The 17,997-nt window shown below is 37.8% G+C and overlaps 1 protein-coding gene, 1 non-coding gene and 1 pseudogene across 3 annotated transcripts in view; 1 reads left to right on the top strand and 2 right to left on the bottom strand.

The window, feature by feature from the left end:
* Window positions 1-2,429: 2,429 nt before the first annotated feature.
* Window positions 2,430-11,015, bottom strand: LOC106320783 (annotated as a pseudogene).
* A 1,444-nt stretch (window positions 11,016-12,459) lies between these two features.
* TRNAH-GUG lies at window positions 12,460-12,531 on the bottom strand. Its single transcript has one exon. It is a non-coding gene; the product is annotated as a tRNA-His (tRNA).
* Window positions 12,532-12,648: 117 nt separating this feature from the next.
* The window catches only part of LOC106326822 (bromodomain and WD repeat-containing protein 1-like), a 10,692-nt gene continuing 5,343 nt past the window's right edge, over window positions 12,649-17,997 (top strand). Inside the window, exons 1-17 of one of the 2 annotated variants that reach the window (XM_013764754.1) lie at window positions 12,649-12,921; window positions 13,535-13,881; window positions 14,020-14,180; window positions 14,407-14,646; window positions 14,752-14,861; window positions 14,953-15,030; window positions 15,118-15,224; window positions 15,509-15,600; window positions 15,684-15,808; window positions 15,891-15,994; window positions 16,076-16,147; window positions 16,255-16,333; window positions 16,428-16,596; window positions 16,694-16,764; window positions 17,083-17,163; window positions 17,237-17,307; window positions 17,385-17,481. In XM_013764754.1, coding sequence (XP_013620208.1) covers window positions 13,541-13,881; window positions 14,020-14,180; window positions 14,407-14,646; window positions 14,752-14,861; window positions 14,953-15,030; window positions 15,118-15,224; window positions 15,509-15,600; window positions 15,684-15,808; window positions 15,891-15,994; window positions 16,076-16,147; window positions 16,255-16,333; window positions 16,428-16,596; window positions 16,694-16,764; window positions 17,083-17,163; window positions 17,237-17,307; window positions 17,385-17,481 — 1,998 coding nt within the window. In that variant the 5' untranslated portion in view covers window positions 12,649-12,921; window positions 13,535-13,540. Of the gene's footprint in view, window positions 12,922-13,534; window positions 13,882-14,019; window positions 14,181-14,406; window positions 14,647-14,751; window positions 14,862-14,952; window positions 15,031-15,117; window positions 15,225-15,508; window positions 15,601-15,683; window positions 15,809-15,890; window positions 15,995-16,075; window positions 16,148-16,254; window positions 16,334-16,427; window positions 16,597-16,693; window positions 16,765-17,082; window positions 17,164-17,236; window positions 17,308-17,384; window positions 17,482-17,997 lie in introns of those variants that run through there. The other variant, XM_013764755.1, reaches the window with a different exon arrangement.

Genomic DNA, 17,997 nt, shown 5'->3' with positions numbered 1-17,997 from the left:
AAACTTGATTGAACACACAAGTGAATGTTCAAGGGAAAATCTTTCTCAAATAACAAAATAACATGTTTATTCTTAATCAGCCAAAATATTGATATAACGTGTATTACGCCAAAATATTTATTTAGTGGCGAAATTAAAATATCATGAATTGTATTAAGTCATTTGGCCAAACAAATAAAATCTATAAGAATCATACCTTCTTGTCCATTCTCTTTCCATGGCCATTACAATCATTTTTTTTACCATCCATGATTACAAATCATACAATTAGCATTGAATTGTCTTTCTTAGTTAATAAATGAAAAATTGTGACTAAAAAGTCAATTTACATGTCATTATGAATCAACTCTGGAGACATACCAGAATCATCTGCAAATAAACTCCACTCTTTAAAACAAAATCAAGAAGACGCTCAACAAAACCATTCTACAAATAAGTTAGAAAACAAATTAGTTATGCTCAGCTAAAAAACGAACAATAAAAACAAAACGAATTTCTAATACACTTTACCAGGAAGTCACGTAGGTTTATGGTCAGAAGAAACAACATAGAAAAAAAACCTCTAGTCACAGAAAGAGTATGTATCTCACAACCAAGATGATAACCTAATAGTTGCTTTTGCTTTTAGAGGAAAAAAATAAAAGGAAACTTACTAAACCCAGAAAATCAAAACAATGAATACAAATCAAATTGAAGCAAAATACATAGCTAAATTCAGCTCACAATAAAAAAATTCATCTATCATAGCTTTCAAGATATGTAAGAACACTGACACTTTATCTTAATTGAAGTCATCAGAATCTTCTTCACAGAACATTTGAAAATAAACATGTATCACATTGCAATTCATGAGAAAATAAAGAACAAATTTAAACAAAAATATGAATTTATTTTCCAAATGGTACGTGAATTCAATTGACTGTCTAACTATATGACTTGATATATGACAAATATATATAATAAACAAAAAAACTGGCATAAATCAAAGATAGTGGAGTCAAAATAAAATTTTACCCTTGCTAAAGAGTGTAGTTTGAGTCCTTTTTGGCTTGACATTTATTGATGTAGAGAACCATGAATTAGGTCTTTCTTGCTTACTAATTCTTTTGGAATTGCAAATTTCCAACCAAAGAGTAAATATTTCTTATGATTCAACTCTTGACAATTCACTAGATTTTACACTCAAAATACATAGATACAAAGTAAATTTATCTTTTGAAAAGACCTTAATAGATGATTAATAATTTAAAAAAATTTGAAGTGACAATGCTAAACATGATGTTTAGGCCATATCATGTTTATTATAGTCACAATTTGAAGAAATTACCTCTTTGATTTCAATAAATACAATATTCTGTTCAATATATATACAATTATTAGAGTTTTACATCGATTAAAACAACAGTCTTTTGATAACATATAAAAGATATACCCCTGTTCTTTTTCAAAACGCTGCGTTAAAAACCAGCGGTCAAAAATATAAAAGGATTTTAAGTGACAGCTCAGCAACCAATAGGAAAAGAGGGCTGAAATATGCTAATGTTCGCCGCTAGCGACAGCTCAAGGTATGTGCGGGTGACGCTGATTTAAACAGCGACAATAAAATAGAAGAAACGAGGAGCAGCGACACTCGCCGACGGCAACTCTGTAACAACACTCCACTGAAATTCCTCTCAAATACTTGTTAATTTTTGGTCGCTGTTCTCTGACGCGCGTTAGAGAAACGAACAGGGGTTAGTAATCTTTAACTTTTGAGGTGGTTTTTGGGTTGAGTTAGGTTATATTTCTAATATTGTATCTAAAAGTGTTTAGACCTAGTACGGACGAGTTTAACGTAGCACACAATTGTTTCAACTTGAGAAGTAATCATATTTTGATAACATTTTGAGAATGTGTGACTGATCTTTGTGGTTTAATACGCATTCGAACAATAAAAAAAACATCTCGACTCCAAAACACACGGACAATACAAATTAAGACATCATCATCCAATAAAAATGTGACTATAGTTATTAACGATCATATAAACTGTTTGATGGTTGTAATATCCATAAATAGAAGAGAGGTTATAGATTCTTTGAGTTGTTCTTTGCCTTGATATTGGACTACAAGTTGATGGTTGGTAGATAACCAACCATTGTAAGAAAAGATATTAGAAGTCATGAGTTACAATATCAACTTTTGATCATCTTTTCATATTTATTATAACAATTATAAAATTTATCTCGCATACACACAAGGAGCATTATCTAGTACTATAAAGTATAGTAATAACCAGAAATTTTATGCATTAGTACCAAATAAACTTGGATATATTCGAGGAAGTCTAGATAAAACATAAACAAAAGCATCTTTTAGTAAGATCTCTGAAGAATATTACAAAGAGCTAAGTAAATGGAATAATAACAAAAAAAAAGCTGAGATGAGTTTTACTTGGTGTACAAGACATCTTCCCATGGGTGACGATACAGTGGCTGCTTCAGTCTCTTCTAATCAAAGGTGTGCCCTATCAAACCAATGGAGCGAGCAAGAACAAAGAGACCGTTGAGGTAACCAATCTGAACAATCTCATCGATCTCCTGCTTAGTGAACATCCCACTACCAGCTAGAAGGTCCAAGAAGAGAGATCCAATGGCTCCATCAACGTTGAGAACGAGGTTGTTTGCCTTTGAGAGCGTGTAGCTTTCCACTGTTACTGTGTATTCCATGTACTTCACTGACGGGAAGTTAGACCTAGCAAATTTCTGAAGCAGCTCCACTCTCTTGTCTCTGCTCTTGATCCTGTAAAGAAGAAGAATACAGGTTTCAGACAAGAGAACCTGTGGGGATGTTTCTTTATTACAAGAGGTGATCTTATTTACCTGTGTCCGATTCCAGGGACTCTGATTCCCTTCTTCTTCATTCCCTCGACGAACTCATAAGGTGTGAGATTCTGAAACAAGCAACCAATTAGAGCTTAGATTCAAGAACTAATGTCACTTGTGGCAAAAGGGTCTTTTTACCCTGTCACATGCGTCCTTGAAGTATCTAGCAGCGTCATCAATGGCTCCACCAAACCGAGGACCAATGGTTAATAAACCTGGTGCAAAGTTTTAACAGCCTTAAAGATTGTTGCACGGTTAAAACAAACTGATGTGTTTGAGGTGTGGAAGAGATGTTGACTGACCTAAGACAAGACTTGAGACAAGGTCTTTGCCTGCTCTTGCTGTTACAATGGTGTTGTGAGCCCCGGAGATGCATGGACCATGATCAGCACACAGCATAATGCATATCTAATTCAAAAGTTGTAGAGACCAGAGTTAATCTCACTACGCAATAGTATATATGTATGAGGTGAGAACATTGTATACTGAGATATAATGGATTTAAAAGCAAAGAGAGAAACCAAGAGACCTCAATGAATTTTGTGCAATAACGAGGAAGACTACGTTTGAACCAAAGCAGGGAAATGACATCACCCACTCCTAAGCCTTGTTCAATGATGGAAGACATTGGAACACCGGCATAGCATGGCTCCTCCCCTGCAAATTAATATATGAAGGAACTTTTTGTTGTCAAGTGTTCTGTGCAACTTATTTTCTAATTTCGCTGCGTTTACTCAATATACTATATTAGGCCGATTCAACTTAAATCGTACCGAATTAACCCAAAATATAGTTCAGTTTGGGTTCGGTTTTTGAAAATCCTATCAAAGTTTTTGATTTCGGTTATATTTTGGTTTAGTTTTGTTAACATTTCGGATAAGTTCCTTTAATTTCGGTTAGTTCGGTTCGGGTTTTTTGTATGGTTTAGCTATAATTTTTCCGAACCGAACAGAAAACAAACCTTTTTTAAGAAAACTACCGAATCAAACTGAACTCCTAACCGTACTAACCAAAAATTTTCATTCGGTTCAGTTTCAAATCCCAGCCCTAGACTATATGGTTTAGTGTCCATTACAGTACCTCTATCATCATAAATGGTGGAGATGATGTGAGTATGAGCCCTGACTTTCCCACTCTTAATTTCGGAACTAAGATCCTTAGGGATTTGTGGAGGAGTGACTTCCTTTATAGGAGAGACCTTTCCTTCTTCAACCTTTAAGATTGGAGTTGAAAATGAACACATAAGCTTGCAACAAAAGACAATACCAGCTGCGCTAACAACACTGTGAAACTAACCAGTTTCTCAAAAGTCTCTTTAATTGCAGATTTAAAGGCTTCAAATGAAATGGGAACAATAGCTCCAGCATCCATTAGAGCTTGATTCTTGGCTTGTGCAGACTCCATCTCGCCACCACTTTTTGCACCCTATTCATAATCATCATGTTCAAATAACTATATTGATTTGAACAGCAGACAAAGATGCATTTTAACTTAAGTGCCACTTACTGCGTGAGCAAACTGCACTTCAGACTTGAAGAGCCGTGCACAAGTCCCACTGACCCAAGCAACGACATGTTTATTGACTTTCCCCTGTTTCAAAGCCTCAACAAGAGAGTATTCATCTCTTCCTCCAAGCTCTCCAAGTACAACCATCATCTTTATCTGCAATATAGCTCTTGCATTAAGTCATCGTTGATCCGAAAGAGCCAAACACAAGATCCATCGAGCAGCATGTTAACCAAAATTCCAAACCGAACTAACCAAAATCCAAACCTAAACAACCGAGCTTAACCGAATTTTTTCGAATTTTATTTAATATATATTGAAATCAAAACTAAGACTGTAACTCATCAATCAAAGACTCAAACTCAAACTTGTTTATTGATAATCTTCTTGAGGAAACTTAACTCAAAACCTCAAAACTCTCTAACAACACATATTATACCACATCATGGTATCTCCTTATATAACAATTCTATTTTCCTAAACTCATTAGGAATTACATATTTCCTTTTATCCTTATCCTAAACTCATTAGGATAACTTGCACTTTAAGTCATCTTTAAGCTTATGTCAACAATCTCCCCCTTAAGCTTAAGAACCTCATTTGACACATCTTGGACTCCAATGAAGCTTCTCATCTCCTTGAACTTGATTCTCCCAAGTGCCTTAGTTAGGATATCCGCCTTTTGCTCTATGCCGGCTACATGCTCAACATCGACCATTCCATCTTCAACGCACTCTCTTATAAAGTGAAACCTTTTGTGTATATGTTTGCTTCTTCCATGGAAGACCGGATTCTTGGATAAGGAAATAGCAGACTTGTTATCAATACGTACGACCGCCTTTTCTGTTCCATTGCTTGTAATCTCTCCAAGTAATTCTTGCAACCATATTGCTTGCTTTGCTGCCTCTGTTGCAGCCATAAACTCGGCTTCACATGAAGACAATGCCACAATTTCTTGTTTTGATGAACACCATGAGACTGAACATTCATTCAAATAAAATATATGTCCCGAGGTGCTTTTGCCGTCATCTGGATCCACATTGTAACTACTATCGCTATATCCCACGAGTCCTTTCTTGTTGTTACGCAGATAGTTCAAACCGTAGGAGCAGCTACCGCGCAAATTACGAAGTAAGTGTTTTAAGCACAGTCCGTGAAGCACCTTCGGTTGATGCATGTACCGACTCAACACACCAACGGAGTATGCAAGATCAGGTCTCGTGTGAATCAGATAACGAAGACAGCCGATGTTCCTTCTATACTCAGTGTCGTTGATCCCTTCTTCCTTAGATGCTTTTAACAGTTGAACACCGGTCTCCATAGGTATATGACTCAAGTTGCATTCATTCATTCCAGCTTCTTCTAGTATTCTCGTAGCATATCTCTCTTGTTTCAATACTATGCCTTCCTTGGACTGAATCACTTCAATTCCTAGGTAATAGGTAAGCTGACCGAGGTCACTCATCTCGAATCTAGTCGCCATCTCATCTTTAAACTCTTGTATAATACCTAAGTTTGACCATGTAACTAGCAAATCATCAACTTAGACAGCAACCAGAAGTGTACTTCCTCTCGATTCTTTTCTGAATAACGATGGCTCCTTAGAACACTTAGTGAAGTTCAATTCCTTCAGAATTGATTTCAGTTTGATGTTCCAGGCCCTTGGCGCTTGTCTTAAGCCGTAAAGTGCCTTATGCAGTCTGTATACCTTGTCTTCACTACCTTTGATCTTAAAACCATCAGGCTGAGACACATATACTTCTTCATTTAAATCTCCATGTAGAAACGCCGTTTTCACGTCCAGATGATGAATCTCCCAACCGTTGGACGCGGCTAATGCAACAATAACTCGCATAGTCTCCATTCTTGCTACCGGAGCGAACACTTCTTCAAAGTCTATACCATGACGTTGTACGTATCCTTTGGCTATAAGTCGCGCTTTGAATTTCTTGATACTTCCATCTGTGTTGTGCTTGATCTTGAAGATCTATTTTAAGCCAATCGCTTTGCATCCTAGAGGAAGATCAACTAGTGTCCAGGTCTTATTTTTCTTTATCGACGTGATTTCAACTTCACATGCTTCCCTCCACACTTTCTCGTGTCTTGCTTCATTCCAGTCACCTGGTTCCTCATTAATCAACAAAAGTATTCTTTCGGTCTCAAGTATCTCGGTCATCAAGACATAATCATCAAGATATGCTGGTCGTTTACTTTCTCGAGTTGACCGTCTCAACTGTTGGGGCTCTGTATCAAGATCCTCTGTTTCACTGTCGGCTTCTTCTTCTTCTTCCTCGAGAGCATCATCTTCTTCTTTGTTTGTAACTTCCTGCTCAAGGTTCCGCGTCGCTTCCTTCTCAAGGCAACGATCCGGAAAGATCACCTCTTCATGATCATCACGTGAATCTCCTTCCATTGCGTTCCAGTTCCATGTTCTTTCTTCCATAAAGACAACATCCCTGCTCACTACTACCTTGCGTGTTTTAGGATCTAACAATCGATAGGCTTTCGTTCCTGGTTCAGTTCCAAGATGAACTAGCTCTCTTGATCTGTCGTCTAGCTTTCTGAGGTGAGGCGTGTTGTTCTTAGCATAACAGACACATCCAAAAACTCGCAGATGCCCCACGTTTGGCTTCTTCTTCTTGAAACACTCGTATGGTGTCTGCAATTGTAAGGTTTGCGTCCCAATCCTATTGATCAAATATGTTGAATGTCTCACCGCCTCTCCCCATAAGTAGTTTGGTACCTTTGTACGCTTCATGATACTTCTTGTCATCTCCATCAGTATTCTGTTTCGTCTCTCAACGACGCCGTTCTGTTGTGGAGAATATGGTGCCGTTAAGTGACGTTGAATTCCATGTTTGTCACAGAACACTTGAAACTCGTGAGAGTTGAACTCTCCGCCTCTATCTGTTCGTAAAGTTTTGATTGTAGCTCCCGACTCTTTCTCGAACGCTTCATCCTTTCCTTCCATTAGTATTGACCAAATATACCGAGAGTGGTCGTCTATCAAGACAAATATATACCTCTTCCTTCCTGCGGTTGGTGGTGATATTGGCCCACAAAAATACCCATGAACCAGCTCGAGTATATGCGTTGCACGATATGTTGTAGCCTTCGGGAATGTTGCTCTTGTTTGTTTTCCCATTAGACAAGAAGAACATGTTTCTCTGTCGATCTCTATGTTGGGCATACCAGTGACCATCTCTTTGGTTAACATCGACTTCATAGTATCCGTACTGACATGACCCAACCTTGCGTGCCAAACAGTCGAATCACTATTCTCTGCTAGCTGTAAGCACTTCATGCCTTCAGCCTCTATAGTAACCTTATACAATCGATTTGTTGATCTCTTTGTTTTCACCATCAAGTTCCCATCTCGATCATACAAGGTTAAGTGATCCCCTCTCATTCTCACATCGCATCCTAATTCTGTTGCTTGGCCAAGGCTGATTATATTGCTCCTCAAGTCTGGTATGAAGTATACATCTGACAGGATCTTTCTCTTGTCGTCTCTGGTCATAAAAGAGATGGATCCTTTGCCTTTTATATCAATACGAGAATCGTCTCTGAATTTTACTTTCCCTGTAATCTTTTCATCCTAGTTCACAAAGAAATTGTGGTTTCCCGTCATGTGGTTGTTTGCTCCATTGTCTAAATACCACACATTAATACAGTCTGAGCGTGCCTCGAAGTTGCTTGGTATAACTTTCTTCTCGTTCAGCAAAACAATCTCATGCATCATTAGTTCCTCTGCTTCATGTGTGCTATCATTCTCGTTCTCCTTTGTTTCTTGGGCTTTCAGTAGTCGATCTGGACAGTCAATTACATAGTGCCCGATTTTGTCGCACCGAAAACATACTACTCGAGACGCGTCTCTGCCCTGTCTCCAATCACCTTCTCTGCCCTGTCTCCAATCTCCTCGGCTGTAGTAACGTCCCCGTCCTCTTCCTCTATTACCAAACCGGCCTCCTTGTCCTCGTCCTCTTCCATAGTTGCCTTGATAATTCTGTGAATCATTAGTGTACATAAGTTTTTCTTGATCACCTTGTTGATCATCGTCCTGGATTCTCTCTTCATAGGCTTTTAACCTACCGACGATGTCTTCAAACGTCATTGTGTTTAGATCGAGCACTTGCTCAAGTGCGGCTATGATATGTATATATTTTTTCTTTGGAAGACTACTTAAGAATTTCTTGACTAGCTTTGGTTCTTCCATGTTTTCTCCCAGTGCCGCAGACTTTGAGGATAGCTCCGCAAGTTTACCCGAAAAATCATCGATTGATTCTGTGTCTTTCATCTTCATCTTGTTAAAGTCATCCATTAGCGTCTGCAGTCTTGCCTCTCGAACTCTATCAGCTCCCACATGTCTAGCTTGTATCGCTGTCCATACTTCCTTTGAGGTGTCGAGATTTCCAACTTGCAAGACCAGGGACTCTGGTATTGATTGAAACAGAAGCGCACGAGCCATATCACTCTTGTCTCCATCGTCTGATCCATGGTCTATAGTATCCCAAACTTTATGTACCTTTAGCATCACTTTCATACGCATGCTCCAGTCTGTATAGTTGGTAGCGTTGAGCATTGGGCACTTGATAGAAGGATTGTTCTCCTTCGGACGGGTGGTAACGACAGTTAGGTCTCCCATGTCGTGATCGTCTTTCTTCTCACACGAACGTAGGTTTTGATTTCAGTAATGCTCTGATACCACGTATTGAAATCAAAACTAAGATTGTAACTCAACAATCAAAGACTCAAACTCAAACTTGTTTATTGATAATCTTCTTGAGGAAACTTAACTCAAAACCTCAAAACTCTCTAACACCACACATTATACCACATCATGGTATCTCCTTATATAACAATTCTATTTTCCTAAACTCATTAGGAATTACATATTTCCTTTTATCCTTATCCTAAACTCATTAAGATAACTTGCACCTTAAGTCATCTTTAAGCTTATGTCAACAATATAAACCGAAAACCAAAAACTTCGGTAGAAAGTTTTGAAACCGAACTGACAAAAAAAGGAACCAGATTTCTTTTTGGTTCAGTTCAGCGAGACTTCGACCGACCCGAACTAACCGAAGAGACAGAACCCGCAGGCGTAATTGGTGTATATAACTTGTGGGATGTTGTTAAACCGTAGGATGTGGTCAAATAAAGTTGATGCTGGGAACACATCTCCACCAATAGCAATCCCTATTAACAACATCAAAAACAAAACAGTCTCACTAATCTTTCTCATTGGTAGATTACTTTACATTTTCATAAAACTCACCTTCATAGATTCCATCAGTCACACGAGCAACAGTATTGTACATTTCATTAGACATTCCACCCTACCAGAAAAGAAAGAGTGATAAATAAAAACTCTCAATACATTGTAAACTTAATGAAGTTGTGAAAATAATCACATACAGATTTGGAGACATAACCAACAGATCCAGGTCTGTACAGCTTGCACTGGATAATGTTATCAATGGTTCCTGCAGTGTCACCAATCTTAAAGGCTCCGGCTTGAATACCTCCAACGGTAGCCGGTCAAATCACAACCTGCAAACAAACCCAATCAGTCTCATAAGATTAAAAAAAAATGAAGCTAATCACTAACCACAACACACACCTTATTGTTTGCACGAGCATAAGCAATCAGGTGCTTGGTGTCTGATTCTGGAACACCTTCCGCTATGATAGCCACAACTTTGATAGTTGGTTGCTTCAAAGCAGCCATGGACGAAGCAGCAGCACTACGGATTAAGGAGAAACCAATCAACAGAACTATCACAAAAGAGACAATGGTAAGTTTTGTCAATACAAACCTCCTGAAAGATGTGAAGTTGATGAATATATCCGCGGTTGGATGCGCAGCACAGGCTGCCTCAATGCTGTATAAACAAAAACAAGTTAAAGCAAAAGAACTTGGGCTCAGATTCTGTATGGTATGTTGTTTAAACTTACGCGGCATGAACAGGGATAGCGATCTCCTCCTGTCCGAAGAAGAACTTCTGAAAGCCTTCAGAGCCAGGGTTTATGATTCCAGCAACAGAAGGTGTTTCACGTCCTGTAAAAAAGCAAAAAATCATCTTTGATATCAAAATCTCAACGGTCACATTGATCCAAATCAAACCAATGTAGGACACTGTACCACAGAGGAAGTCGAAGTCGATCACTCGTTGAATAGGGAGCTGCTTATAGTTGTAGAACAGAGCTTGTGTGGTTCGAGAACACAGTTGTCCCGTTGCCATTTTTGGGAAGAGATCAAAAAGGGTAACTGAGAATCAAAACAGAACAGTGATCAGATCCAGAGACGAATTATGCAGACACAAAACAATCTGATTAACTACAATAAAGTGTTTATCTTTCGATGTAGAAGAGACGAGTCGAACTCGGAACCTCGAGAATACACAATTCGAATCTAACGTTAAAAGGAAAAAAACATAAAAAGTTTCAAACTTTATGCAATCTCCTCGGAAATATCGAAACTTTGGTATCAGAAATAGGGAAACAGATCTAGAGAAAGCTTACAAGAAGAGAGGATACTAAACCTAGTCACGACACGAGTCGAGTTAGTTAGGAGAACCTAAAAAATGGTGGGAGGAAAAGGAATGGTAGAGAGGAGAGACCATTCATAAGCTCTCTCTCTCTCTGGGCTAGTGATCTCATCGATCATGTGACCTCCTATTGGTTGGTTAGGTACTTAGATCACAACTACTCTACCCAATTTTGATTTTTTTTTTAAACAAACTAATGTAATGACTAATTACTGATTAGTAACAGTAATTACAAAATTAGTGGCTACATTTGTTTTAATAGTTACAACAGAAGTATGGTTTTGTCCTTTCAAGATGTGATGATGATGTACAATGTCGCCGTTCCAATTAAGCGTGGCTTGCCACCAGCTTGCTGTCGGTGGTACAAGACTACGCAGCGACGGTTTCTTAGCAACGTTAATACTAAGCAACGTGGAGATGAAGACTAAGCAGCGTTTCTTTTATGTTGAGATTAGTATATGTTAAGCATTACCCTTTTTATAAAAATTCAAAAACAATGTTCAATTTGAACTACATTCACACACTTGAGATCGAGAAAGAACATTAGAAGGCAACACAATTGAGATTGAAAGTATCTTGATATGAAACACCTTTGATTAGAACTAATAAAAAATTCCACTATGAACTTTGAAGATGTTATCTATACTATCATTTAACGTTGCAAAGAGAGACTGTGAGGATGACTTTGTGTCTTACGATAAAAGATTTAGAGTAAGCAGGGCCGGCTCACAAAGGGGAACAAGCGGTGTGACCGCCCCGGACTCAAATCCACGTCTTCCAGTATAATACTAATTAAGGGGTCCAATTTTTTTATAAATCTATATTTTTATATATAAAAAAAATATAAATATAATAAATAAAATTGAAAAGGTTCCAAAATTATTTGATATGTATATAGTTTTATTTTCATTACAAATATAAAAAATATTACTGATTAAATATTAGTATACAAATTTAAAAGGTAAAAAAATTTTTTTGCCCTAGAGCCCTTAACAATGTTGAGCCGGCGCTGAGAGTAAGGCGTAAATCCGTTAATCATAGATTCGAATTTTGTTAGGAACTAAATTTTACTATTTTAATCAGATGAAGAAGTGATCATGTTTAGGCTTCATTACAAAACTCCGGTCAGACTAATTGTTAGTTCATCTTGATTTACGTATGATAAAGAGCTATATTACATGTGTTATAAACAATTTTAATTTCCCATTACTTTCTCGAGAGACCAAGACAATAAACACAAAAACTTTAAATTAAGTTAATCTGCTGAATGTCCCTTGAATACTTGATATACAAATGATCAGGATATCACTAGGTGACAAAAATATTTTGACCAGTATTAAGCTTAAGCATTAGGAAAACTTAGCTAGTATAATTGTATGTTAGGATAATTAGGAAAACTTCCACCAATTTAAATGGTTTCTCATAATCGGATAAACCAATTACAACTATACTAATTCAAAACGTCAATGGGCCTAGAAACAAATCCAAAACCTCGGCCTTCTTTATAGTAAAGACAGAGGCAATAAAAAAAAATAAAGTGTGGCTGCTGGGATTCGAGCCCAGGTCTCCACGGCCACAACGTGGAATTCTCACCACTAAACTACAGCCACTTTTGATTATTTGATAACCAATGCATTGAATAAATCAAATTTGTTTCTGTGTTTATGGGCCATGGCACGTGACCGGACCCAGACAATTAAAAGCCTCTAAAAAAGAATTCAAAACGCAGTGTTTTTGAGGGAGGTCAAGGTTCTTCGTTTCTCTGTTCTATCCCCAGCGCAGTGCGTCTCCACAAAAATACACTTCGCCTTCTGCCGAATCTGCCACTAGTAGCAGCAGAGAGAGCTTCACGTTTCTTCGATTATGATCCTATTTATTCCCTTAAGCCACAAACCCTAATTGAATTTCTCGAAGTCTGGGTTCAACCCTCCAAGCTGGAAAGCTTTCGTCGACTCTCTAACCGCCGCCTTTTACTGTAAACAGAGAGAACAATTCAATAGGTTCGACAAATTTTATCATATTTAATATCCCTTTTTTTTTTTTTTGAAGATGTTGCTGGCGTTGTGGTCAATCTTAATCCTGTTAATTGCAATGTTTTCATTTGATTTGCGTTTGAATTATATAATTTGGTGTTTTAGGGTTTTGTTTTCATGTTGCAGATACAATGTGTTATTGGTTTGGAGTTTCTTTATTTAAAAGTTAACTTGCATTTGATTGGGTGTAGATTTGGTGATAATACTAGCCAGATTCTTTTAACAAAGCTTTGGAACCTTTGATATATATATAATATTGGAGTTCGTGATCTTGGATACTGGTGCCAGAATCATCCTTCTGATCGACAATACAATGATGGTAGACAGATTATCAACCATAGTCGTACAAGGATGATATTTCGCCAATTTGTTTCACTTTTTCATTATCCTGTTTTGTTTTAGATTATTTGCTGCAAAGAATTAAATAGGAACTACTTGCAAGTAATAGAAAATCGCTAAGGATCGTATTCTTCTGTTATTGGTTGGAAATATTAATCGTCTTGATGTTTTTTTGTCTGTCTTTTCATGTTTTTTTTTTTTGCGTTGATAAATTGATGTTAATATCTGGAAAAATTGACAGGGTCTAATGGCTCTTAGGAAAAACATTCCCAAAGTTGATTCAGTCTCTCTCCCTATGAAGCCTTTGAATTTTTCCAGAAAATTGCCAGGGAATGACCCAGATATTGCTCAAGATGTTTTGCCGCCTAACATTGATTTGGACCAGCGGGAAGTTTACTTTCTGATGCTCCACTTACTTTCCTCTGGGCCTTGCCAAAGAACTTATGCGCTGTTGCGACATGAACTTCTTGAACACGAGCTCCTTCCTAGAAGATATCATGCTTCATACTCGAGGAGTGGATTGCCTAGTGGGGATGAGAATGATGATGGAAACTCCTTTCCTTTAAACTATGCTGAGTTGGCTAAGAGGTAACTACTAGAGCTGCTCTCACTGATTGTAGTACCTATGGGATTTTGATATGAAGAAGTTAATTGTTGAACTGTATTAGGGTTTATTCCCACCAGAGATTTTTTTAACGTTTCATGGCATTATATGTGCACTTTCAGGTATTCTCACGTAAAAAGAGATCACTTGGTGGAGCTTCTGAAGCAATTGGTCTTTGTTTCAAGTAGGCCTACTCCCTCACGAGGGCTTGCTGATGGAAATAAACTAGTTACAGTTGGTGTCCCAACGCTTTTAGGGACTGGATCGTTCTCCCTTTTGAGCTGTAAGTGATTTCTAAAATTTTCTTTTCTTGTTGGCGAGTTAGTTTTGTCTTTTTGCTCATGATGGACACACTCACACCCATTTATCTATATACTTGCATACATATATAAACACAAACTATAGTAAACCGATTTTTCTTAGAAGTTACTTAGGACTTTATTTTGCATTTGCTAAGTTCTCTTTCAAAATCTTGGCTCGCTAAAGCTCTGCCTTGTTTGGTTTTGCAGACGACAAGGACATAGCTGGAAGTGATCTCAAGCCACCACCTATAGGGATGCGTTGGCCTCATATGCATGCTGATCAGGTGCGTGGTTTAAGTTTGAGAGAAATTGGTGGTGGTTTTGCCAGACATCATCGAGCCCCATCAATTCGTGCAGCTTGCTATGTCATTGTAAAACCATCTACAATGGTACAAAAGATGCAGAACATCAAGAGGCTACGTGGACACAGAAATGCTGTGTACTGTGGTATGTTATTTACTTGTTTAGGGGTGAATCTTAATATTATCTTTCTTTTTTAAATAATATACTAATCATTTGGATGAACTGCATACCTATATCAATATGCTGCAGCTATACTTGACCGCTCAGGAAGGTATGCAATCACTGGTTCAGATGATCGCCTTGTAAAAGTATGGTCAATGGAGACTGCATACTGCCTGGCCAGCTGTCGAGGGCATGAAGTGAGTTCCAAGTACTCTATAAGAATACTATAATCCTGTTACTGTATTCTTAAGTGGTACTTATAATTTTTGTGTTTGGTGCATATGTAAGGGTGACATAACTGATCTTGCTGTGAATTCGAACAACACTTTCATAGCATCCGCTTCAAATGATTGTGTGATCCGTGTTGTAAGTTTCTTGTATCTCCTATATACATGTTTCCACTATTCCTTACATTACCCTCCGTGATGAGTTCGCCCATCTGGATTTTTCTAGTGGCGATTGCCAGATGGTTTACCAGTTTCGGTACTTCGTGGACATATTGGAGCTATTACTGCCATTGCATTTAGTCCCAGGCCTGGATCCCCGTACCAACTTCTTTCGTAAGGATTTTTTTTCTCAAATTGTACCTTATGGCATCATGTGTACGCAATCTGGGGCATTATTTTTCCTAAGAATATCTGAGAATTATTATGTTTCTTCAGTTTTTTTTCATTTGGTTGGCACCATGCTATTCATTATGTGGATTTTCAGCTTATTGCCTATGCAGTATAGCTTTGAAGTTTTGAATTAGTTAACCTTTTGGTCACAAAGCTGGAAAGTTAAATCCACTCTGTTTTATTCTATGATCTTTTTATAAGCTGTTTGATCCCTTAAATATCTGCAGATCGTCGGATGATGGTACATGCAGGATATGGGATGCTCGGGGTGCCCAATTTGCTCCACGGATATATGTCCCTAGGCCTCCTAGTCCTGATGGTGATTGCTCTACATTCTTGGTTAATTCCTTTTTGCTTTGATCTACTGGAAGCTGTAGGACTGACTATGGAAACCTATTCCAGGGAAGAACAATGGCCCTTCTTCTAGTAACGCTCAGCAGAGTCACCAAATTTTTTCCTGCGCATTCAATGCCAGTGGATCTGTCTTTGTCACTGGTAGCTCTGACACTCTTGCCAGAGTATACTCGGTACTGATAAATGTCCAATCCACACTTTCTGACAAAATTTATAGGGTTCACTTAATTACAAAAGGTGTTTCCTTGGTCATAGGTTTGGAGTGCTAGTAGGATCAGTAGTGATGACCCAGAGCAGCCGAATCATGAGATGGATGTTTTGGCTGGACATGAGAATGATGTTAATTATGTTCAGTTCAGGTGAACCATTCACTTTTGAAATTACATTTCTTATGAGGTCCTAACTGTCTTATCTTATCCCTTTGCTGTGGTGCTTTCCAGTGGTTGTGCTGCAGGATCTAAATTTGCCGACTACTCAAAAGACGATAGTGTTCCAAAATTTAAGAGCTCCTGGTGTGTAATCAAAGCTGCAATTAGATAATTTTACAATTACTGTTAATATTAACCTTTTCCGATGTTCTATTTTGTGTTTGACATTCAATGACACATCTATTTTCTAGGTTCTGTCATGATAACATAGTTACATGCTCTCGTGATGGTAGTGCAATCATTTGGATCCCAAGATCTCGGAGATCACATGTAATGTTCAATTTCGCTTAGATAGCTACGAATTCACCTAATTCAATACATTTTCATCAGAGCAGAAACTCGGATCTTTATTTATGTTTTTCAGGGAAAAAGCTGCCGATGGACACGAGCATATCATCTCAAGGTTCCACCTCCGCCCATGCCTCCTCAACCCCCTAGAGGTGGGCCACGTCAAAGGATCCTGCCTACTCCCCGTGGGGTTAACATGATTGCTTGGAGTCTGGATAATCGTTTTGTCCTTGCCGCTATCATGGGTAACACTTTTTTGACACGCTTGATGGCTTAGAGTTTAATCCAGGACGACTTATAGCGCTCATCTCTTGCTAACTAGAATCACTTTCTATGTTAAAGATTGTAGAATATGCGTGTGGAATGCCTCTGATGGTAGCTTGGTACATTCTTTAACTGGCCATACAGCATCTGTGAGTGCTTGATCCCTTCTGTATATTTCTCTTCCTGTCATGGATTTGGTTGATTACCTTAAGCGAGTTTTCGGAATTGCTAAAACTGTTACCTCTGTACTTCAAAGCAAGAAAAATAAGGAAAGAAATTCTAAGCAGACTGTCTATTATTTCAACCATTTCTTAATGTCTTTTTGTTTATATGAGAACAATCCTAACTCTGCTTAATGCCATTTATGCGTCGTTATATTGTCTGGTTCCTGTTCTAGTTTTCGAGGCATGATTTCCTCGTAGTACCTTGTATTACCGTTATTGACATGATGTACTTATTGTTTGTAGACATATGTTATGGACGTCCATCCTTTCAATCCTCGGATAGCTATGAGTGCTGGCTATGATGGAAAAACAATAGTGTGGGATGTAAGTTTTACTTTCTGCGCTGCCTAAGCGCTTCTTCTGTTTATCTACTAAACCTTTTGTTCTCTTCTTCTAGATATGGGAAGGAAAACCTATCCACACATACGATATTTCACACTTCAAGTTGGTCGATGGGAAGTTTTCACCGTAAGCAAATAGTACCTTTTCCGTACTCGTTATGCTCCTAGTACTTCTGATTGCTAATCTTTATCTTCATAATGTAGAGATGGAACGTCAATAATACTTTCAGATGATGTGGGCCAACTGTACGTATTAAGCACAGGCCAAGGGGATTCTCAAAAGGACGCTAAATATGATCAGGTACCCATATAACTTCAATTGCAGAGAAAGCTTCATTACTCTACTTCTACTGACTACTTTTCTGATAGATACACTAGATAGCATATGGGAACATATCTCTGAACATCCATAAATTCACACTAAATATTATCGAAATATCTTAATTCTAGCTGTTCCACGGTACCTCCGCTAAGCAAGTCGGCATTTATCACTGTATAATCTTTATATATAAAGTAGACTTCTTCCCTTCTTCCGATAAGTGGCAGGGGGGTTTGCTGCCACGTGTCCTCTTCCATTTCCTTTGAAAATTCACTACTTTGTTAATCAAAAAATTATCCATGTAACTTAAATAAAAAATCATATATTTATGATAAATTAATAAATAAAAAAAGACAAAAAGACAGACATTTCTATTAGTTTGAATATGATTTAATTTGATAGGTAGTGTTGAACTGAGAATTTTTGTTATTTAATCATTCTCGCACTAACCATCATCATATGAAGTTTGATAATCTATTTTTATCACTAAAATTAAAG

This window comes from Brassica oleracea, chromosome C2 (assembly GCF_000695525.1).
Source record: "Brassica oleracea var. oleracea cultivar TO1000 chromosome C2, BOL, whole genome shotgun sequence".
In the NCBI taxonomy this organism is placed as follows: Eukaryota; Viridiplantae; Streptophyta; class Magnoliopsida; order Brassicales; family Brassicaceae; genus Brassica; species Brassica oleracea.
This window is presented reverse-complemented; position numbering and strand designations above follow the sequence as displayed.